General features: G+C 39.4%; 1 protein-coding gene across 1 annotated transcript; it reads left to right on the top strand.

The window, feature by feature from the left end:
• Nucleotides 1-14,944: 14,944 nt before the first annotated feature.
• On the top strand, nucleotides 14,945-18,415 carry PPDPFL (pancreatic progenitor cell differentiation and proliferation factor like). Its single transcript, XM_082044988.1, has 5 exons — nucleotides 14,945-15,052; nucleotides 15,160-15,256; nucleotides 16,262-16,351; nucleotides 16,443-16,542; nucleotides 16,968-18,415. The coding sequence occupies exons 2-5, from the start codon at nucleotides 15,202-15,204 to the stop codon at nucleotides 16,978-16,980; spliced, it is 258 nt and encodes an 85-aa protein (XP_081901114.1). The 5' UTR covers nucleotides 14,945-15,052; nucleotides 15,160-15,201; the 3' UTR covers nucleotides 16,981-18,415.
• The last annotated feature ends 5,526 nt before the right edge of the window (nucleotides 18,416-23,941 follow it).

The raw sequence follows: 23,941 nt of genomic DNA, 5'->3' as shown, positions 1-23,941 counted from the left end.
GATTTTCAGATATGATCTGTTCAGTCGAATTAAAGTCTGATGACTGCCTCAAGATGTCCATTTATCACCCAAAATAAATCAAACTGAGAGAACAGGCAACAATACATGATTGTATTCAAAGGCAACACATCAGCACCTATGGGTAAAATTTCCAGCAGCAGTCAGATAACAGGGGCAGGAAATCAGAGAACAACAATAGATCACATCAGGACAGGATATTATAGAATCTCAGCTTGGTTCATAAATAGAAAATAATGAACTACTGCTTTCATAGTCTTACCTGTCAAACTGAATTAAAAAACTTGAAAAAATGTTATTGTCGCCTGCTACAGCTAAAGATTTGGTCAAGGAATTAAATAGGTTGTACTGAAACAAGTACATCTGCTTTTTTATGTATGTGGATCTGAAAGCAAGAAAGACAACAGAGTATGTAATGTTCATTTCTAGGCTATGATTTCCTCCTTGATTCTTGCTTTTGGATTCAGATTAAAATCTTATGAAACTTTTCAGTGATCTTCAAATGTGAAAGCTTTACTAGCAAACCTGAAAGATTCCCCAGAGCTATGGGCTAGTGCCTAGCAAAAAATGAAGAAAAAAGGATTTGAAAATTCAGGTGAAAATCTGTGTGGAATTATAATTCTTCTCTAGGCATTAGTTGGAGAGTGTGAAGAATGTTTGAGCAGAAAGTCTAGCCACCAGATGGAGGATCAAGGTAATGGGAGGTAATGCAGATCAACAGATGGAAGCCTGAGAAATATCTGAAAAGAAAACCTGAAGGAAGCAATTTATTGTACTGAGCCCTCTACATTTTTATTTGTCTTGCAAAATGTTCAAGTTGCAAAGCAAATACATGCCCAAAGTAGACATGTTAAGCACTGAACTGAGTATTAGAAATGAGAAAGGGACTCCTTCCCTGCATGTCAGATAGTCTCTGTGTAAGTTGGTACAGTCCTGTGGGCTGTGACCAAGCACAATAAGATGGTCTCATGAACAGCAATAGCTTCTCAACCACCGATCTGAAGGACTTCTACCTCATTCTGTTTGAATTACAGTATTATCAGCACTGAGTTTCACAACAGGGGGACATCTATACCACTGGGCAGACATCTGCTTATATTTACACAATCCTTTTCCTTGCAGCACTCTAGAGTATAAAGAGTAATTTTACATGTCACACAGTCTGTCAAATGCTCCTGAGGTTGGACTGAAAGCACCCACCAGAGGAGAAAACTTTGGAGGCACTTCCACACAAAATCTGAATAACGACCAGCTGGACCTTCCCCACTTAAGGTGCCTAAGGCTCCTGAATTAGAAACATTTTTGAAGACTGTTGAGAAGATGGGCCAACTGAGTTACACATGAACTAGAAACTGCTCCCTGATAGGGCTGCACAGTGAGGTACGATAAATCTGTGTATGTGCTGAGGATTTGCGAAAGAACTAGCTGAGCATTTCTACTTCTGTAGCCACTTCAGCTAGAAAAGAGCTCCCCATCCTAATTGCACAGACTCTGAAATACTTGTTAAATTGCAGTGAATGCAACAGCATTTTCACAGAAAGTACATTTCATAGAAAGGGTATATCAGGTTCCCTAGCACCTCAATCGCGATTCAGATTTACTTATGCAGATAAACTCCCCATGAAAGCTGGAGTCAGCTGCCAGAAGAGAATATGACTATCTGCACTGAGCGGGCGGGCGCCTACACATCACAGATATCAGTTTTGTTGGGAAAAGTGTGTTCTCTCTTTTTGAGAAGAGAGTGCAGTAATTCTGAAACCTGCAGTAAATGTGCACATGGCTCACTCTTGTGTGCATGAATTGCCTGTGGTTTCTCAGCTCGTGTGACTGTATTAAGCACTGGCCTTGCCCAGAGAACACTGGCTAGGGAAAAATGTCATCGTGACATCCTACCTAGCATAGTTGAGTGTGCTATTTCCCCTGCATACAGAAAAGATGACCAGGGTGGTGCAGAATTTCACCAGACAGGAAAGGAGCAGGTGGTGGTGGCCTGCAGCCTTTTGTTACATGCACAGCCACAACAGACTTACTAACACCGGACTGCTGTGCCATGGATCCACAGGAGTCTGGCAGAAACAGCTTCCAAGGAGAAATACTCGTAACTTTCTAGACCGGGAAAAGGGAAACAGAAAAAGGTGTGATGCATCTCCATCAATGAGCAGTTTCTGAGATAGACCCATGAAGGTAATCTTTTGTATCCAGAAATCAGCAACACATGAATGTAAATCACCAGGAGGGGCTCATGATGCATACCCAGAATTATTTAGACTTGGCAAAACTGAGTTTGATGGTGGCACCTGCCATGCTCGTAGTGCATCAGAAAACAGCAGAGATTCAGCTGGTGCTGGCACAGCTTTTGAAGAACATGATCTAGGAGATCCAACAGCCAAATGGCCTCCAGCAGCCATCCAGGGTGATGGGCTTTGTGGTCCTTGAATCTGGAGATACCTGGAGCTTCTTATTGCCTCTGTTGTTTTTCATCAGCTTCACAAGCTGTAGCTTATTGTAATGCGTACAGAACAGTGCAGATCTAAGACTGGAGCAGACAGTGTTCCTATGGGCCCTGTAGTCTGTGCAGAAGCAAGAGACGTCTTTTAAAGGAGATATAAGAGCTTGCATTATTGTAGTCATGTCCTTGAGAACTTCATTCTCAACAAAGCAGGAATGCGCCTGAAGCAAACTGTGGGAACTGCAGACACAGACAAGGCACTGCAGCCTGGGGCCTCCTTATTGTGGTCATGGGAACAGTGTCGACACGGCTTAATTCTGCTTGCTTGCCCTGTGGCACTGCAGATCCATGGAAGAAACACCTTACCAGGTAAATATCTACATGTAAGGTTTCCACATAGCTCGAATGTGTGTGTATATAAAAGACCAGTGCTAATGGCTAATGATGCATTTCCAAGCTTTACTACAGATTTCTTAAGGTTTGAATACTTTCTTTCATATCTTCACTTCTGTAAAAAAGTGTGAAGGTTTTTAGGCATCTGATAAGATTGTGCCGTTTTCCTCCTACAAACCCGAAATGACAAAAATGACTCTAATAGTCCTTTGGCAAGATGTTGCAAATTTGCAGATGGAATTTGGAGCCATAAGGCAGCCAAGAGATGCTTCTTTCCAAGCTGAGCCTGTTGCCAGTGCGGAGAACAGGGTGAGCCAGATTTCATTTAGTACCTGGAATAGTACATCAGGGAAACCACAGGGAGAGGATTTCATTCATAGGGAGCACAGCTGCTTCACAGACCCTCTTGTACTTCTGAGGTGCTGCCAGGGCCACCTTGGTGGTCCCTGCTCCTCTGGTGGACACCTGCAGTAGTTCCATCTCCTGTTTTTGAGATCCAGTGTTTGTAGGAATCCTTCAACCTCCAGTGAAAGGTGGCAGGACTGAATTACACCCTTAGCTCATCATTTCTTAACTACAACACAAATGAAATGTTTGACACAGATTAACCGCTTGAGTTTAAACAACTCAGTAGATAAATCTCAAGTAAATGAATCAAGGGAAATGAAACAATACTTTAAAAATTACAAAAGACTATCTGTTTCAGAACGATCAAAGCTCCTACCAATTTCAAAACCACTTTGATACAAATTACTAATAGAACAATATTTTGTAACCATATTTTGCAAGAAAATTGTGAAGATCTGCAAAAAGATTTTTCTGATCTTACTTTTGTCCATTTTTTGTGTTTCTGGCACATTGAAAAAGTCATTATGCTGTAATAAAAAAGGGTATAATTTTGGACTGTATTATAATTAAAATGAATCAGGTCAATGAACTATGTCTGAATCACTGCTTTCATACTCAGAAAAGCTGTTTGATTTAAATGGTGTTTTATGTCTCTATTAAAGTACTGCACTTTTAGACAAAAAGAATCTGAAACTGTTATCTGTGATATACAGACAAAATCACAGTAATTAAGTACATAAAGTTGAGTGTCTGAGCACAGGATTTATTCTTGTTGGCTTTTATCTCCAGCTAGCTAACCCTGCTCTATGTGCTGTTGTGACAGATGCACAGCTGTCTTGTGTGCATTTGACTGAAATTCTGCATATTGCAAACTGTGCAAAAATAAAGTGTTTGAAGATTTAAACAATTTAATTTGAACTGCTATTATTTGTGAATGTTTTCTTCAAAAAGCTAGTTAGAACACAATACTTTATAATAAAGATACAGGTTTTAAGAGTTAAAGTAGAAATAGATGGAATTTTGAGGATGAATATCTCCAACAACATTCATTAAAAAAATTAACATTAGGTGTTTGGTGTCCTTGGGTCTCCCAGATGAGAATACAGAGATAGAGGTCTGTTGAAAAACCAAAAAGTACCTGTACCTGGATCCTCAGAGGTATTTATAAATACTTGTCTTGATTTCTGTCCAAGCACTGATTCTTCTGAAGGCCAACATTACCAAGCTGGTGAGTTATAGAACAGATGTGTGAGAGCTGAAGCCAATGCTGAGAAAAACTACTTTATTCTGGCAGCTTGCCTAACTGTAACCTCTCTGTGCTTGTCCCAGCTCCAATACCAAAACTCTTTCAGATATGCAGAACTACCTTTCCCCATAGCTGTCTTATAAGAAAAAGGAAAGTATAATGACAAGCTCTTCTTCTTAACAATTATTTCTCAAACCATGGGCCAGTACTTTTCCAGCAGTTCCAAAGTGGCTTACAGTGATTTGGTCAAATACTATGTGGCAGCAGTTCTCCCTCTCAGGCTGACAGTAGCTGTCACATTAACAAGGGACGACAGCCTATGATAAGTGGCTGCAGGATTTTACTCTATGCAGGGAAATGATAACTACCCTAAATTGCTGACAACGGTTCATTTTCTCCAAGGTGAAGGGGTGGATATAAACACTTGTAGGCAATTATAAGCTCTTGTCTCCTGGCTGATCCGGAGGAGCTAAGGTGCTGGGAACTCTAGCTGAAGACAAGTGAGATGAATCAAGCAGAGGTGACATTTTGGGGGTTGCATAACTCAGTTCTAGGTATTTCTAGCTTCTTTTGCTGAGTTCAAACTTGTTATTATCTGAATTTGTGCTGAAAAAGTTATGTGAAATTAATCCAACATTTATTCCAGTTTCTTTTGCTCCCATTTTTCTTTGGTCATACAAGCAATCGGAGCATATTTGTTGGTTATGAAAATGGAAGCAAAACAATCACTAATGATGCAGGGATGAAACCTCAATAGTTTTTTTTACAGTTTGTCACTTCTTATTTAGTGAGGTTTTACAGAATTTGTCAGAGATGGAGATAGATAAGGCAGGATTTGATTGCATGTCACTTCTGCAAGCACAGGGTAGGTCAAGCCACTATATGGCTCATTTGTGGAAGATAAGATCTTTAAGCACTTAATGGAACTTGTAGATAATTGCAGGTACCAAAGGAAGATAAGTATTTGAAAAGTGTATTTCAGTTGCCATGTAAAAGTGTCAGAAGGCTTTCTTTTTGTAGTCAGAGCAAGTGTAACATGGATACTGACAGTGTAAATTTTCTGTCTTATGTGTTTGTTTTGGCTTTATTTACATTTTTTTCCCCTAGAGCAATTAAGACTAGGTGTGAAGACATAGCATCTTCTCATTTCTTTAGTCATTTGCTCAGGCTGTCAAAATGGATCTACTTAATATCAGTTGCGCAGGTGAATTTTATCTATAGTACTACATGGACATCTATTTCACATGGAAAGACCTGATGACAGTGACTCATTTTATATGTCAACAAGTAATCATTAGATCATAATCATTATCATCATTGTAAATGGTAACTTTTACTCAACAACAACAACAACAACAAATGTATCACTCCTTGAGCTGACAATCTGCAAGTAACAATTTTCTTTCCATTATCAGCCATAGTAGTGGTACTGTGTTATCAAAGAGACAGTCAGTATTTTGTTTTCTCTAACTGAAAGAATGAAATGTATGTGCAGAAAATCAGAGCTAAGACCTACCATTATCCCTGTTTTCAACCTGCCTGATGTCTGTGTTGCAGTGGATACACTTCTACAGCAAAGCCTTTGAGAAGTCTGCGTCACAACATTTGTGAATTGTTAGTGCAGAGCATTGCACTGGACCGTGAATAGACCACAGTTTCAATCGCAACATCATATGTCTTTTGTCATGTAGGGTCTGTGTTAAGTTTTAGATAAAGCTATGTGAAGAAAACCTCATAGCTGTACACAAATAAGTCTAAAGTTTTAAAAGCATTTTTTTTTAAGTAGGTAAAAAATTATATTTCTTTATCACAATGGAGATTTCAGAATATAAGGTGTTTGGATAACACCCTGGTTCTATTATATAATATTACTGCAAATGGTTAGTGTGCAAAAAGAAACAAACAGAAAAAGAGATAACAAGTTTGAAATAGTATTTTTTCTGATTAATACTGAGTGATTATTATTATTATTATTGGGAGCTCCAGTGGCGCAATCGGTCAGCGCACGGTACTTATAGGACAGTACATGGAGCAATGCCGAGGTTGTGAGTTCGAGCCTCACCTGGAGCAGGACTTTTATGGGCTCCAGCCACTGTGCCAGCCCCACCCTGCACTGCTACCGCCCCCCACCTGCCAGGTTTAACCGCATGAACTTTAGCAAGGGCAAGTGCCAGATTTTGCACCTGGGACATGGCAACCCTGGCTGTAGATAGAAACTGGGGGACAAGTTGCTGGAGAGCAGCTCTGCAGAGAGGGATCTGGGAGTTCTGGTCGACAGCAAGTTGAACATGAGCCGTCAGTGTGCCCTGGCAGCCAAGAGGGCCGACTGTGTCCTGGGTGCATCAAGCACAGCATTGCCAGCCGGGTGAGGGAGGTGATTGTTCTGCTCTGCTCTGCACTGGTGCAGCCTCACCTGGAGCACGGCCTGCAATTCTGGGCACCACAGCATAAAAAGAATATAAAACTACTGGAGAGTGTCCAGAAGAAGCTACAAAGTTGGTGAAGGGTTTGGAGAGGAAGTTGTATGTGGAACAGCTAAAGTCACTTGGTTTGTTCAGCCTGGAGAAGAGGAGGCTGAGGGGAGAACTCATTGTTGTCTATGGCTTCCTCACAAAGGAAGGTAGAGGGGGTGGTGATGTCTTCTCTCTGGAGACCAATAACAGAACCCAAGGGAATGGCAGGAAGATGTGCCAGGGGAAGTTTAAATTGGACATTAGAAAAAGGTTCTTCACAGAGAGGGAGGTGAAGCACTGGAACAGGCTCCCCAGGGAGGTGTCACAGCTTCAAGCCTGACAGTGTTCAAGAAGAGACTAAACAACACCCTCAGGCACATGGTATAATTGTGGGGTTGTCATATGCGGGGACAAGAGTTGGACTTGATGATCCCCTTCCAACTCAGGACATTCTATGATTCTGTGAGTCTTCTGGAAGCACAGAGTTCAGTCACTATGAGGAGAGAGATCTGTAGCATCAGCAGAGTGTGGTCAGCCTCCCAGTTACCTAAAGGAGATCCCCTGCACCAGCAGCACACAAGTGTCAATATCCATTTCTATGTTTCTAGATTAAATTTTATATGAGTCAGTGTCACAGTAAGTAGACAAGCACCTGTCAGTGTTGATCCCGCCATAAGAGGCAGAGGACTGGAGCAACACATTTCAAATCAATTGGTCTTATTTAATTAACTTCTCTTTAAGACTCATTAAAGAACATAGTAGAAGAAACTCTGGATTAAAGGGTTAAAGGACCATTTGCCATTCTTCCATTTCTTCTTCCATATTTCTGGGTTTGTAAATGTGTACTTACACTGTTTTAAGCCTGAATCTATTTAGCTTTAGTAGCAGTGAATAAGACCTCAGGTTCCCAAGGCTTGTGGTGTTCAAACAGTAGATCCTTGCACAGATCAGCCTATTGTATCTACATTATACTTCAGTGTGTTCTCATTGTGTGTTCTCATTGCGGAATTTGGTAATATGCCTACTAATCCCAAACTATCTGCATCGTGCACACTCTGGGACCATGAAGCACATTGGAAAGAAGAGGCCCCATCCTCTACGGTTACGCTGGATTTACCAGCAAGAAAGCTAAGAGCTATGATTAGGAATCTTCCATCATGGAAATCTGTGCCACAGTGAAAGAACTAGTCAAACCAAGATTGGTGGATAAATTCCTTCTTCTCCCACTAATACATTTCACCAGGGATGAATCACACATTTTTCCTGCTTTGAGCAGAAAGGTCTTTCTCCCTTTAGTCTGACCAAGAGTTGTGCCTCCAGATCTCAGGGTCTGGCATGCCTGAACAGAATACCTCTAACTGTTAAAGCAAAGTTTTCAGTTCACACAGTGTCTATGTGGGACTACATTGTTTTTTCTGAAAGCCATTCTCATCCTTTTGGAGCTTCTCTCTCTGCTCTTTATGTTGTCTTCTAGCTTTGGACCCTGAACTCCATGGGAGCTGGCTGTAATGCCTTGCAGCAGGTGGTCATGCAAAGAGACAATGCTTTAGGAGCTCTAAAATTACTTTGAAAAAAAAGAGTGATTGATGTACCTTTAACAGCTCAAACATGTTTATTTAAACAGGAAAAGGGAAGACCAGATCAAACACCAAAAACAAACTTAGAGAAGCAAAACAAGGTAAGAAAACAAGAGCATGCAGATAAGATGCACAGTATATAGCCAAACACAACATGTAATAGCAAATAATGCACAAATTTTGACAAAAATTGTTCCCAGCCATAAACAGGAGGATGCATAGAGAGGGGGACCTGAAGAAGCCCCTCATCTTCTTTCCTCAGTTCCAAATGCTGCCAACTGTGGCTTCACTGCCAGTGAGATGAGTTTGTTGTTGGAGTAAATTCTCCTGAGATGCTAGGAATTTTTATCTTGAGAGGTACCCAGCTTGGTTACCTTTGTTTTTTTTCATGGAGGCTACTTCAAGTGCATTGTCTATATGTCATACCTAGAGGCTCAGCAACAGTGTCAGGTAGGACTGAGTCTGGGACTGATGGTTTCCCAAAGAAGCTGCTTATCTGGCCCTTTTCTCTCCTTTTTACTCCCAAGTTGTCACAGAAGAAGAGATTGGCAGTGCCTACTCTCTAATTTTTCCTTGCTGACATGTTACATATTTCAGGCAGAAAGCCTTCTCTAGTTGCCTGAATGTGACTGTGTGCCAGCTCTTGCTGTGCTGGAAGATTTGGCACTGGGGGTGTAGAGGCAGCTTTGCAGCAGCCTGAGCAAAAGACTTCCCACCAGCATCATCTGTGGAGGTGGGAACAGTAACCACATTAGATTCATTAAGATCTAATCTAAATAAATGAATTAACTGAACCCTAATTAGCTATGTACATCCTGATGTTAAACAAGCTAAGTTTGCAAATGGATGCCTAGGAGAGATTCACTTGTTTGCAGGCTTATTGGGCTCTGTACCTCTTACATCAGCCACCAGTGACGTCACATTAAATTAGATAACCATTAAATTAATGCCAGGGAACCTTATCAGAGAACAGAACATGATAGTCTGTACTCTTAAAATGTTAGAAAGATCCTGGAATGGCTTAGGATTTTCCGCGGCTTTGCCCCCAAAAATTCCTAGGCAGCTTGGGATTTAACATAGTTCTTCACAGACTGTTTTGGATTTAACCATATTATTTTGCAGTATAAACCAGTGTGGATATAGGCCATTGCATATCAGTTTTCTTCAGGGCTAAAAAATGGTCCTAAGCATATTTAAATTACTGGTACAGACAAACTATCAGTTGTATGGGAGTCTAGAAAAAATGGCAGAGCCCCTGGTCAATCCTAATGATGTTTGTACTTCTGAGGCCAACTGGTTAAAGTGTGGGAAAAGAAATAACAAGTATAGTGAACTGAGGATCTGGCCTGTTGTGTGAGAAGTCCTACACTATCAGTGTTCCTCCACTGTGCCTCTCCGCAGCCTGGTCTGACTTATGAGTGAATTAAGACTTTCAGGTTTCTTCAGGTGTCCTTGTATAAAATTAAGCAGGTATATGAGACACATAAGGACGTGTATGTGTTTATTGCAATGAAGCAGATTGAGACATACAGGAACATGCTGTGTGTACTTACTATACAGTGGCTTTGGAGGAGACAAAAGTGCTGTGAAGGAGAACAAGATGATAGAATAATGAGCCATCTACATGGGACTACTTGGTCCTCCTGATAATATGGCTTTCACTAGATCGCAGGACATTTGTGACTTAGGTAGAGCTAAGCCAATTGTCGTTTTTCTTGTTTCTAGGTGTGAACTCCCACTCACTGCAGCAGAATAAGCTCCTGCAGCAGTGTATGCTTTAAAGTTCGATTCCTTCCCAGAAGCTCATGTATGAAAAATTTCAGACAGGTCCTTTGTCACCTTCAGGACAGTTCTGTGGGCTGGGCTGTAGGTTCTACTGATGTGACCAGGCAGGCAGACACTTCTCCAGCATCCTAACCACCCTCACTGTACTCAGTATAATATTAGCACTGAGGTTCGGGAGATGGGGCGGGGGCATGGGAGATGAGAGTGACAACCCCATCAGAGACACCACAAATCACCTGACTACGGGGTATAAGCATCTCACCACGTAGGGCTGCTACACACTTGCATGGCATAACCTGTCCTCACAGTCAGTTCTAACCCAGCTGCACAAGTGTACTTTGACTTCTTAAATTTGAAAAAGTTCTGCTCTGTGATGTGGATGCTGGCCTGGGCCAGCTCTGTTGCTAGGTTAATGGGAAATTTTCCAGCTGCAAAATTATGAGTATGTGCTTCTTGTTCACAAGCTCCTTGATTCCTTTTGCACCTCATGCTGCTCCATCCTGAGCATCTGGCCTGGTGACAGGGCATCTAGCCAAGAAAGGAGGATGCCAAGGGTGTCACATCTCAGTGCTAAGGAATGCTGGCTACACACTGTGAGGCACAAGCACCTTCTAAGACGCTTTTGCAGAGCTGTAGAGGTGTCAGGTTATATTCAGTCTGGTGAGTCTGAGTCCATACTATTGGCAAGGACAGAGAGAGAGTAGGTATAGAAGTGAATGAAAGCGGAGTCTGTGTGTGTTCATCAAAATGCAACAGTGCTGTTTACAGCAACTAGAAAAAGTGGATGTCATGCAATGAAATGTTCATTTGAGCCAAAATAAACAAGAATACTAAAATATGCATGATTTAGGCCTTGCATCTCTGTACTGGATGGGAAACTGAATAGCAAGCTAACTCTTCTCATGTCTATACATCAATCTCCAGGAACATATTGAAGGGGTTTATAAACATGCCTATGATTCAATTTTGCTTTATTCAATTACATCACATTAAGTTACATATTCTATGTTGTCGGAATACAATTTATAAACCCTATAGTTGGTAATACTGGAATTTTAAGGCTTCTTCTTTGGAATACCTGAGAGATGAAACAACAAAGAATCCAAGTATTCATATGCTGCCTTAGAAAGATATAAAAGGTGTAGCTTGCTGGAAGAATTTTCACAAGCTTATGTAGCTTGTGTCTGAATCTAAAGAAAAATATGTCTCAGTTAAATGCTAAATACAGCTAAAATAACATACATTAAAATGTCTTGGTTTTCTTATGAGTGTAGTGCCACACAGGACATGGAACTGAATGAAGAGAAACTCGTAACAGCTTTTGAAAACTTGATATATTTAACTGTAAATGCATAAAGTTGTACCAACAATTTAGCAATGTGCATAGTTTTTTCCAGTATGTTAGCAGTGCAGTTTATAGGTCAATTTTTTTCACTACCTTTGCTGATGCTTCAGGCACTATGCATCATTCAGAAGTGTGCTGCATGGAGTCTAGAGTTCAGTACCCTTTCAGTGTCATCTCATCTGATATCTTAAATTATCAGGAACAAAAAGAAAATCTTTTTATCTTCATTAAATATCTTTTTTTCATGTATTCCATACATATTTGTGGTAAGGATTTTTTAAAAAAATAGCAATAATAGTAATAATAATAATAAAATGAAGAACAAGAAGAAGAAAAAGTGCCAGAACTGCCAGTAAGCAATCACTTCACTACTGGGAGTGGTGTTTGCTAGAAAGTTGATGGTTTTCGGTGGTGCCACACATTGCAACAGTAAAGAGAAAGGTTTTTTTTGTCCTTTCTGTGCTCAGGCTGTCCCCAGCAGCTCTATGGCCCCGTGTCTCTTTCGCAGGCTACATACAACATAAATCTCCATTCTCCTGCCACCTTGCACACTGCCATATAATTCTTCATTAATTGCTCAATATTTGAAGAGTAAAGCAGATAAATGAAAAGGGTAAGTGATGGCACTACTCCTTGGAAGTAGCTAACAAACCAAGCAGGTTTTGAGAACTCATTTTTGCATAGGGAAGGTTTGTTACTTTACATAGGAGAGCTACTTAATTCCTTTAATGAAAGCCTCTTTTTACAGACTCCTTTCAAAATTTGACAGTACAAGTATGCAAAATAATTTGTTGAGACAGTGAATACTTAGAGGTACTGAAAGATGCATGAAGGAAACATTTCTGAAATTTTGCTGGAAATGTTAACACATCCATTACAAAATACTACCCAGAGAAGTTCAGTCTTCTCACATAGAGTCCTCCTGTCAAATAAAGACACTATTCTCTTCAGATGAGAGTGATTTATATTTTCTGTACAAAATTTGATTGAAATATTAATTGTGGATAGGTGTGGGAAACTGCAGCGGGTCTGTGGAATCCTTGACAGAAAATATGGGAGTAGAGATCAGCCTTGAAGATATTAAGATTTACCCTTGAGAAAGATGGGAGTAAAGAAGTATCCGGAGGTATGGAGTTGTACCCGTGAGAAAGGAGAGATATACCCGTGAGAGAGAAGGGGATAGAAGAATAACATGGATGATAGCAAAATTAACCAATGAGATGTTAGTGCTGTAACTTGTAACCAATAGTGAAAAGACACATGAACTGGTAGAATTGTATAAAAATGCACTTGTAACAATAAATGGCACCTATTACTTTCATCTTGAAAGAACTTGGTCCATGTCGTCTGTCCGTCTCAACCGCGACAGATAGGCAATAAGACTGGGCAAAGAAAACGTGTAAAATCTGCTCTTCCAGAAGCTTGGGAGGAGGGAACATTCTACCCTCGTGTGCCAAAAATGTACCTTTCTGCATATGCATGTGGAAAGATACTTTAATTGAAGTGTTCACATCTGTCTAAACATTAATGTCAACGTAACCATACAATCATTAAATTGACGCAGCCATGAAATAACACTGTACAATTTCCCATGCTGCACTACTCTTCCACAAGGTTAAGTAAAAAGGAAAAGTAAAAAAAATTCACAAAAGTGCATGGAAGAAAGCACCCAAAATATGTGCTCAAAAATGTTGTCATCATGCTCACAGATATTCCAAGAACTGAAAGAGTAGCTAAGTTTAGTAGATATACCTTGTCTAGTGAATAATTAACAGGTCAGCTTCAAGGTGAAGCTCAGTATAAACTGCTCTTTTGTTTTTGTTGTTTTGACGGAGATTTTTTTTTTACTTCTAATATCTAAAAGAGAGTTATACCAAGTAATCCTGGCATGACTGGGTGGGAAATTCATTCATTTAATTGGTCATATAGATTTAATTTTTAAATTCAAGTTATACTTTTGATAAGTATCCATGATTCATGAGATGACATATAATTTAATGTTTAGTTCATTTTATAGCTAGGCATACACAAATGTTAAATGAACACTTGTTAAGGTTGCAATAATAATGAAAAGGCTGAAAATGTTCCTTCTTTAAATGCATTTTTTTTTTTTAAATTGGGGGTTATGTACTATTTATTTAATAGGAGCCCTACCTCTTTTGCCAGAAAGCATGGATATGAGCTGAGTTTCTGAAGTTAAGCAGATTATAGAGTGCATTTAGTAGGACTTCTTCCATGTGTGTGATAGAAGTAGAAAAGTGAGTAAGGAATGCAGCAAAGGCTTCCGGGGAGAAAAAAAAAAAGTTCAGTGGTCAAGGCAATTGAATGCTGTCTTGAAAGCTGAATTATAACCTTGCCCCTGAGTTCGTAATTGATGCTATGTGAGTTACTTATATTTATCATAGGTGGCCACTAATCAGTGTTTTCAATGGCTAATGAGAATCTGATTTATCAAAATGCTGAGTACTTAAATTTGGATCTGAAGAGAATGAGAGCTATAAGTGGGTAAATGAAGTGTGGCATTGTGTTATATAAAAAAATGAAGACCTAGACTGCTTTCATATGAGACACCTAAGCTTGGTGGATTTTTTTGATCTTAGCTCTTTTGGATCTCAGGATTCCCACTTGTGTACTGAAGATAATAGCATGCCTTGGCTTTGCATCATTTGAGATAGGATACACTACTGAAGTAGTCAGATATATTGCAGCAAAATGGTATCACACACCACACACGCCATGTTCTTTCCCACAACTCCTCCTGTGAAAAAGTATTTCCTTGTGGAGCAGGAACAATTCAAAGAGTTAAAACTGTTAATTTTTCTGTTGGCAACTCTGAAAGGTGAATTAACATATTGTAGGACAAGTTTTGCCATGAGATAGGATTACAATTTAGAGTTGTGCATTTATCTATGGGAAGAAAAAACTTACTCATTCTATCTGGCACTTAGTTCTAACTTTACCAAAACTTTAGATGATCACAGGTTTCACTTATTACTGCGAGACTGGAAATCCGTGCTTTGACTTCACTTTCTCTCGTGTATGTGTATAGTAATATGGATATTTGTCATCAAAGTAAAAATCTCTACTGAAACAAGTACCTGTCTATTTCATCCCCCTTTAATCCTTCCCCACAGGGGTGAAAATCATTAATTAAGTCAGCAGCTCCTAGTCCCCACTTAATGCACTCCAGAAAAGTGCTCAGAGATGGCAGTCGGGATGAGGTACCCAGGTGACCAGGACGCGAAGCCGGGGACCCGCTGCTGTGCGGCCGCATGACGGGGGCTGGCTCCCTCCCGTCCCGCCACACCGCCCCCGGGGCGGGCCGCCCGCCGCCGCGGCCCATATAGGGACGGTCCGGGGAGCCGGAGGTACTGGCTGCGGAGGAGAAGCGCGGGCCCAGTCCTCCCTGTGAACGTCTGCTTTCTCTGGGCGACGCAGGTGAGCCGCTGGGACCGGGGAGCAGCTGCGGCTATGTCGGGGGCCCCGGGCCGCTCTTCTCCGCCGGGCGCGGCTCCCCCCGGTGAAACGCGTTGTTCCCCCCGCAGGCTCCTCCCGGAGAGAGGCGGTGTTCTCGTCTCGTCGCTGCCATGGCCTCGGTACCCTCCGCCGGCTGCCTCCTGGCCAAGAACCAGTACTACAGAAGTGAGTGCTCGGGGGGATACGGCAGTTGCCTGGGGGTTTCTCTGGAAAAGGGAGGCTGAGCACTCCTCCATAGGCACCCTGCCCCCGAGCCGATGTCCGGATTGTTATCACTTATTAAAAAATCAGAAAGTGCTTAAGGTGGCTTCTGGATGATGTGTCTTTGTCTGGTAGTTCTTAGTTTCTTGGAGAGTTTTTCATGATGACAAGGAGCTTCAGTTTTAATGAGCATCTGCTTCTGGTTGTTCATCTACTTTTTTTTTTTTTTTTTTGATCATTAAGGATATGTTGGGGGTTTGTTTGGGGTTTTGTTGGTTGGTTTTCTTTTTTTTTTTTTTTTTTTTTTAATATTTTAAAACGTGACATAGAAAAAGCATTAGCCCAGAAAGTTATGGTTTCTAGTTGTATTTCGTTGTCTACTTTGCATGCTTAGAACACAAAACCAACTCACAATTTTGTTTCTAAATATGTGAGATAGTCACAGGTTTGAGACTATGTCTGGTGTATTAGGATCCCTTTATACAGGAAGAACACTGTAATGTGATTGGAGTATTTAGTTGTATCATAATGGAAAGTATAGTAATCAGGTTCTTTTGGAGTGGAATATTCAAGAATAGACTCATTTGCTTTGTTAGCAATGTGTACACGATCATAAGACTTGTCACCAATTTCAGTGAAAGTTATGCAAACAGATCTCAGAATGCTTTTAACTAAACAGTAGGTAGACTAAGAAATAAACTATTATATAAACAGTAGTGGAATAATGTAAATAATGTAAAAGTTATAGAAGTTATGCATTGTAGCAAGGTAAATTTACCTTTTAGATGTCTTTCTCCAAGACAGCAGCAAATCTGAGCAAATTCTTGGCATGGAAATAGTGTACTCTCTTGAAACTTTGTTTTGTGTGGTGTGTGTGTTTTGTTTCGTTGTTTTTTTTTTTTGTTTTTTTTTTTTTTTAAAAACCAAACCAAACAACAAACTATGTGTGTATCTGTTTTCCATGAACAGCAACACAGAACTCTGAATCCAGTGTTTCTCCCAGCTCCTCCTGCTGTTTGGATCCTGTGAACATTACAGACCAGGACAAAGCATTTCATGGTATTGTTGCCTTCTTTGAAACAGTATTTGGGTTTTGCCTGTTTGTTATTCAGACAGTGTCTAATGGTGTGGGCTTTTTCTCCTTTTGCAGAGTTACCTGAATTAGTTGATAAATATTGGTGGATAAAAAGCTTTTTCCATTGTGAACCATCTCCACCAAATGTTGGCAGAAAAACACTATCAGCAGGCAGGTGAGTCCTGTTTTTTAAATGAAGGAGATAACTTATTCTTTCAAGTTTCCTATTAGTGAAAGTGTTAGTAAATAAGTTGTAGTTAGTGAAAACAGTCTGGGGAGTGCAATGTTATTTTGTTGATTTAAATAAAAGGTACCATAAGAAGAGTAGGTTTATAGAAGCTTTCCATGTTTTCATTTTAATAAGTGAATGCATATGCTACTTGACATTAAGCAGGTACTAGTGTCTATAACTGTTCTGTATTTGTAGTGATATTGATGTAATCCTCTTTCTACAGCATTGGTGCACGCATTTATGCAGTTTACCCATTTTACTTTATGTTAAAAAGTTGATATGAATGTGTTCAAAAATACTTAGGCAGATAAATATCTTTGTGGAAAATATAAACATACTCATTACTTTTTTAATATATATTTCTGCAGTACCAACAGTTGAATATGACAGCATGCTGGCTTTACTGACTGAGATACTACATACAGACTTCTTTTTCCAAGAGGCTTGGGATCTTCCTAGTGTCTGGGTTCTGCTGCAAGAAGAAAACAAAACCTCTAGAAGGGTAGAAAACTGTATTTTCAAAATATTTTTCAGTAGCTTAAGTGATATGGCTTAATGGATGTGTCTGTGGCCTTCCTTGTTCATTAGGGTTGCTATAATTTGAGGTGCCTCTTTAATGGAAGTTACTTGGATTAAATATCCTGATGACATACTTGGATAGCTAGTGAAAAATGACAGTAAAAGGAGAAGCGTGTGTATTGAATGACTTTGCAGTAGGCAATAGTGTTAAATTTTACCTTTACAGTATCAGCTCTATAGGCAGTCACACTGATGTCAACAAGATTCAAGCTTATAGTCCAGAGTAGGTAGTAAGCTCTGTGGCACAAGTTTTTCATCAAGTATTTGTGTACCAGTTACATGGAGTAAGTTTACAAGATAATATGAATACCTTTACTTTTAGAAAGCCCAGTTAAACAAATAAACAGTAATCAGTTTGGTCTCTTTGTCTGAGCAGGGTGTGTAAATCCCCATCTCAAATACTCAGGTACAACTCTTATTGATATCTATGCATGTTGGTGTTTGGGGGTGGAATAGAAGAAAGACAAGAAACCAGTAATCCTAGTGAACACTGACCTTAATCAGAGCTGATCCTTGTAGCTCTGTTTTAGATTACTCTCACCTGCTTTGCTGTAGATTAAAGTACTACTTGTTCTCAAGTGACTAATACTGTCAATATTCCCTGCTGTCTGTCAGTTTAGTTATGTGCTAGGTCTGGCAAAGTGTTCAACTCAAAGTGATCACATTACTGTTATTAACCAAATCTACCTTTGTGATTCATGCTCTTGAAAGATACTGTATCATAGCTTCATTTGGTTTTCAGTGTTGCAAAGCAGTATATCAGATTGTGTATTCTACTGACTATGACTTAAGTGCATCAGAGGTCATAAAAAATAACAAGTATTTGGCTGGATGATACAATTTCTGTAAATTACCTGTGCAACTTTTTGATGTACTGTCACTAAACCTACCTAACATTTGTCCATCACTGGGTGAGCTAACAATAGTAAATATTAATATAGCGAATATTTTTTCATTATAGGTAAATGGTTGTCATGGTTATGCATAGAACTCCAAAGTGTATTAAGTGGCTGCTTCAGGAAGCTTACAGTTTCAGTTGAGACAGTAAATACATGGCACAAGACAACAGCAAAAACCACAATTCTGAAAATATAGTTTCAGGAGTTTTAAATTGACTTATGTATTTTACTTTACTGCTGTTGTGTAGTTTCATGTTTCTTTTTTCTCTAAGTGTACAGAAAGAACTATTCTATTTTTTTTATACTAAGTTTTTTTATTAATAAAGATTTAATCAGTATTTGGTCTGACTTATTTTTGGCCTCTAATAACAAATTGGTCTTTGGTCTTGATTGTGGTGCAGTTGATGAGTGGTTTGGGGTGTGTGGTGTGTTGTGGTGGGGGGTTGTTTGTTTGTGGGTGTGGTTTTGTTTGTGGGGTCTGTGGTGTTGTTTGTTTGTTTTAAATAGTGGAGAATTAGTAAAATATAGATTTACCAGATAAGGGTGTGTGTTGCTTAAAGTCTGATGTCAGGTTAAAAAGGAATAATGTAAGACCCTAACACTTTTGTCTGTAACATCATGGTGTGAAGAAGGGGAAAAATGCTCAGACAGCTTGCTGAATGGAGACAACTGTGACTTGAAGCCATAGAAAAAAGAAATTACGTAGCCCTTATTGTACATGAGAAATACAGGATTCAGAAACATTGGAAAACTGTGGTAACAAGCTTCCATGTTGTACTCTGAGCTGAAGCTGCTTCCATTCTTCTATAGTCAGAAAGTGGGCTGCAGAACATACTGATAAGCTGGTAAGACCCACAAGAAAGTCTGCTTTTGTGTGTGTGTTTGGTAGCTTGTTTGGTTTTTATTGTGGGAAGTCTGGAAGAACAAGAGGAAGAGGACTGCATATTGTTTGCTTTCATCTGTTTAAGCTCTATGAACTACTTTTTGTAACAGTGTTATGATGATGGAAAACTCTTCTGGAGAGGTGCCCTTGCCATCCCCATCATCTCTTACTGTGGTCAGTTCAACATTGGAGCGGCACCAGTGTCAGATTATAGTTATTTGTGCAAGGTCTTTGAAGCATAGTTACTGTGCAATGGATCAACTCTCTTAAGTAACACCTAATGCTGCTATGACCAACTTGTAGGAGAATACTTGCTATAAAAGGGCTGCATTTTGTTCTATCATGGTAATAAGAAAATGTCAGTTTTCTTGAATTAAATGTCAATATAATTTTTTTTTTTTGGGGGGGGGAAAGCCAAAAATTACATGATTTAAACAGAAGGTGAAAGAAGTATGGAGGGTAAACTATACTTGTATAGCTTGAATGCAGCTTAGAATTAGAAAAAAAAACAGGAGAAAATATGTATGTGTGTGTATATATATACACTATGTATAGTGGATGGACAATAGCAAGGATTAACTGTAAGGACTATAGCTTTTGCTATGAAACAAGGGTTTTATTTTTAGTATACTAGCCTTTTCTGCAGAATCAAGTGTGATAAATGGACCCATTTAAATAAACAGGTTTTCAAGATGAGAATGAACAGCAAATCAAACTGCAAAATCAAACTCACCTTCAGTTACTTAGAATACATAATTTTTTTCTAATACGTGCAGTGATTGACTCCCATAACCAATGTGCTTTAGCATTTCTTTGTAACTTCTTCAGAAGAGTAATTTCTGTTTGTGATATTACAACTTTCTGATATTTTAAAATGTGTGCAAATATTTTTTTCCTCCCCTCCATTATATTAACTAAGCATGCATTATTTCTTTTTGGAAGCAGACTCTGTCTTATTGTCACTTCTCAGCTCTTCTGCAAAGGAAAACCCAAGCAGAGTTCATTCAGACATTTGTACTGGGATTAATGTTGTTTGCAAAACATTTCTCAGACTACTGCATTCACAGCTGGTGAAATTTTGACCATGATCATGTTTGTTGTCCTGGCTGACTCCTCAGTGGTGGAGGGATTCTGTCATATTTCTCTTGTCATGCACTCTGTCATATGCCATTTTAAGCTGTTTTGGCAGTATCAGATGTGAAATATACTGTATGTAATCACTGGATGATAGGTCTTTGTAATACAAAGAAGCTATCATTAGTAGGAAAGAGAATCAAGTCAGTATATTGGGAGGAAGTCAGAGGAAAAGCTTCCCCCCCCCTTCTGTATCTCTCGGGAAGTAGAGAAAGAAACCTCTGTTTCCCAAGCCTATGCCAAAAGAGAAGATTCAGCTCCCAGTTAAAATACTCAGTGGTATGTTCAGAGACACTGTATTGATTTTTTTCTTGCAAATAGAATTATAACATTTCTTGTAGCCACAATGACAAGACATGATTTAGAGAGAGATATAATATCTTTATTAGATCAGCTCAAAACTGGAAAAGAAAGGGCTGGTACACTCAAAGAGCTGTTGCTTTTCTCAGCTGTGTCAGTGACTACATCTCCTTAAAACTTTGCCAACTTTTGCTTCTGTAAAATGAAATTTCACCTATGCCCATAAAACAACACCCACAGTCTCACCTTACTTGTTTAGCTGAGGTAGCAGTATTGAGTGCAAGATAAAAATGTTTTGTCATTTTGTGAAATGCACCAAGGTACAGGCTTTATCATAACAGAAGAGGACTGACAGCACTAGCTGGACGTCAGTCACGCTACTGGGATCATCTCCTGGGCGTTCTGAGGTAAGGATGTCCAGGACAAATGCATTGATATTTGGAATAATTTTTGAAAGAGATGTTATTCAGGTTGTAGTGGTTGGTTTGTTTGCAAAATGAGCAACAGGGAAAACAACAAGCGAAAAACCATCTCATCCTTACTTTGAAGTAGTCAGTGATGGAGAGTCTGTAAAACACCCTAGTAAAATTTTCAATGGCTGATCACATTCACCTTTAAAAATCTCCCCCATTGCTGTCAACTTAAATTTCTCTGTGAGCAGGAGTTCGGGGGTTAGTCAGGAATGCATGGTTCAAATAACTAGCAAAAAAGTGCTGATTCCACCTTCTCTTTTCACAGTAATTTCTGAAGAGACGGTATCATTTCGTTTAATCCCCAGCTATACTGACTTCAGGAAGAATTTCAGCACAATGGGAGTGGATCAATAGGTGGAAGCAGCTGGAAATATGCTTTTTGCTTCTGTGAGTGAAAGCTAAGAGCCAGGCTGTTAGAGTATGTTTCCCACTCTGTACTTTTCTTATTTCAGATTAGGTGAGGACATGTAAACTACTAAGTAAGCCAAATGTGAAGAAAAAAGGTGATGATGTCATTTTGAGATGGCATAAAAATGTTGGCCAGTTTGAAATCTTGGACCCTAAACTTGACTCAATTCACTTGAAAATGAAATTTAATGAAAAGATTTCTTAGTATCTCGAATAGTAATAGGTTTGAAGACTTCTACCCATTACAACTAGCTACTTGTATGAAATGACACATCAATTCAAGTTTTTTGAAATTTCATTTTAAAATAAATTTCAATCCTTTCCTTGATGACCTGTACTGTGCAATTTTTGTGTTTAATTTTGTTGTCACATTATATACAGAGTAGCTGCTTCATCCCTAAAAATACACTTTAAATTTTGAATAGAAATTTGGAACCTATACTAGATTCTTAAAATAAACCTATTTTAGATATATCATTCTAAGAACCTCTAAATTACAAGCTTCACTGTCTCATAATAGTCCAGAACTGAAAGGATAATACTAGGGTTAAATACACAATTTTATAAGTTCCTTTGAATAGGTATTTTCCCATGATATTTTAACCAGGTTAATTTAATGCTGTCATGACTCCAGCTCAGACCAACCATATGTTTAAGTTCAGGTGTAATCTAGAATAGCTACTGAATCACACAAGGTAAATATACATTGTATGTACTAATCCCTTCACATTCTGTCAGCTGAAATGCGTGCTTGCAAAATACATGATCAATTTGCAGGAAAAAAACCCCAAAACACTCCTCCAAAACCCCCTCCTTTTTCTTGTTCTGTGCTTTCCAGAAACATGTTTTTCTATGTGAAGCATTAGTTGCTTTGTATTTCTTTCTAAATTCATTGCAAAAGAATGACGAGCTGAAATACATTAAACAAAGAGATTGTTACTTTCACTACTTATTTTTGTGGTTGTCGTAATTATTGTCTTACATTAATCTCATGCCATTATTGTTTAATGTATCTAGTGGGAGACCTGTTTGTTCTCTGTTTACATTCTCAATGTGGTGACAGGTAACAGGAGTGCTGTCTGGAGGGGGCAGCTTTTGGTGTAAACACTTTTTAAACACCTACATGCCATTAAAACAGGGCTCCGGTGACTAAGCAGGTCAGCTCAGATTTTCTGAGATAAATGTGTGTAGACTGTAACTTTCTCATGTAAGGACTGATTTTTGTTCTGCATTTTTACAACATAGCATTGGACTTTAATCTTGAAAGGCATCAACTGCTAGGCATTGTAATAGCATATGAGGGCTTTATGACTAATTCTGAAAATGGATTTCCTTTAATTTCTTTTTGCACATTAAAACATCCACAGCATTTATTTTATAGGAAGACTTGTAAAGAGGAAGACTACAATTTATTGGCCAAAACATTCCTCAACTGAGAACAGGCTTTTTTTTGTACAATATCAGTCAAATACTGCATCCTTCATATAACTTGCTTATGCTCATAGCATACTGTTCAGCCCTCAAACAGGAAAGTCATTTGAGATTTATTTAAACTGAAAGTAATTCTTCAATGTCACCTAATGCTGAAATCCACGGAGATCAAAAGTGCTTCTCATAATAAATAAATGTAAATTAACTGATGCTACATTTGAAGTGAAAAAACCAAAAGGTCATGAAGTAAACAGTTGTGATAGTCATTCACATCTACTTAAAATCCTAATTGTATGTATATGTATGTATTTGTATGTATGGTATATGTTGCTGTCACGGAGGCACCCCGAGGTTAGTTTAAGGGACAACAGGGTCCAAACCAACTTTTATTAAACCGGTGAGAAACAGGGTTTTAGCACTCCAAAAGTGACTTAAATACAGGTTCAGATATCAGTTGAGGAAAATTATTAAGGGGCAGCAACTAATACAACAGGCGGTCCACAGAGTGCATGCACGTGGCTTCACCCAAAACAATGCCGGAGCCGTCCCTGAGTCCCGGAGAAGTACACACTTGCCTAAACACGGTGTGGGATTATTTTAAAAGAGATACATGTACTCGTAGTGAGTACGGAAAGTGTATACTCGCGATTGTGCGACGGTAAGTTTGTAATACACTCACAATCCTGCGAGGGTTAATTTACTTACATGTGCAAATGTGCATGGAATATTACACGTGCTTATGTGGAAGCATGGGAGGAAAATACACTCACGATTGTGCGAGGAAATAATTTATACACGTGCTCGTATTGAGCATGGAAAGTTACGCGTGCAAATGTGCATGGAAAGTACACGTGCTTGTATTAAGCACGGAAAGTGCGCGTGCAAATGTGCACGGAAAGTTACACGTGCATATGTGCACAGAAGGAAAATACACCCACGATCATGCGAGGATTAATTTTACACATGCTCATATTGAGCACGGAAAGTTACACATGCATATGTGCACGGAAAGTATAAATATACTTGCAATTCTGCGAGAAGTTTTACTCACACCCGTGGCGGCGAGGCAAGCGGAGTCTCCATCCCGGGGGGGGCTCTCGGCGGCAGCATCTTGCTCGTGCTCCGAGAGACCCGCGACAATGGGCGGAGTCTCGACGAGAATCCCGTTTTTATATTGGCTGATCAGATCTGACTGTAGGCATTCTAGAAGCTTCTCTGCACCCCCACACGGGTTG

Source organism: Streptopelia decaocto, assembly GCF_964273445.1.
Source record: "Streptopelia decaocto genome assembly, chromosome: 2".
NCBI classification, from domain to species: Eukaryota; Metazoa; Chordata; class Aves; order Columbiformes; family Columbidae; genus Streptopelia; species Streptopelia decaocto.
The sequence above is the reverse complement of the archived record's forward strand: the minus strand, read 5'-3'. Positions and strand labels throughout refer to the sequence as shown.

What these genes read in the sequence shown, in the direction of transcription:
- PPDPFL (XM_082044988.1), top strand. Translation starts at nt 15,202, where the DNA reads ATGGCCTCGGTACCCTCCGCCGGCTGCCTCCTGGCCAAGAACCAGTAC. An exon ending in CAAGAACCAGTACTACAGAA is followed by an intron (nt 15,257 to 16,261) that starts GTGAGTGCTCGG and finishes TTCCATGAACAG; the next exon opens with CAACACAGAACTCTGAATCC. An exon ending in CCAGGACAAAGCATTTCATG is followed by an intron (nt 16,352 to 16,442) that starts GTATTGTTGCCT and finishes CTCCTTTTGCAG; the next exon opens with AGTTACCTGAATTAGTTGAT.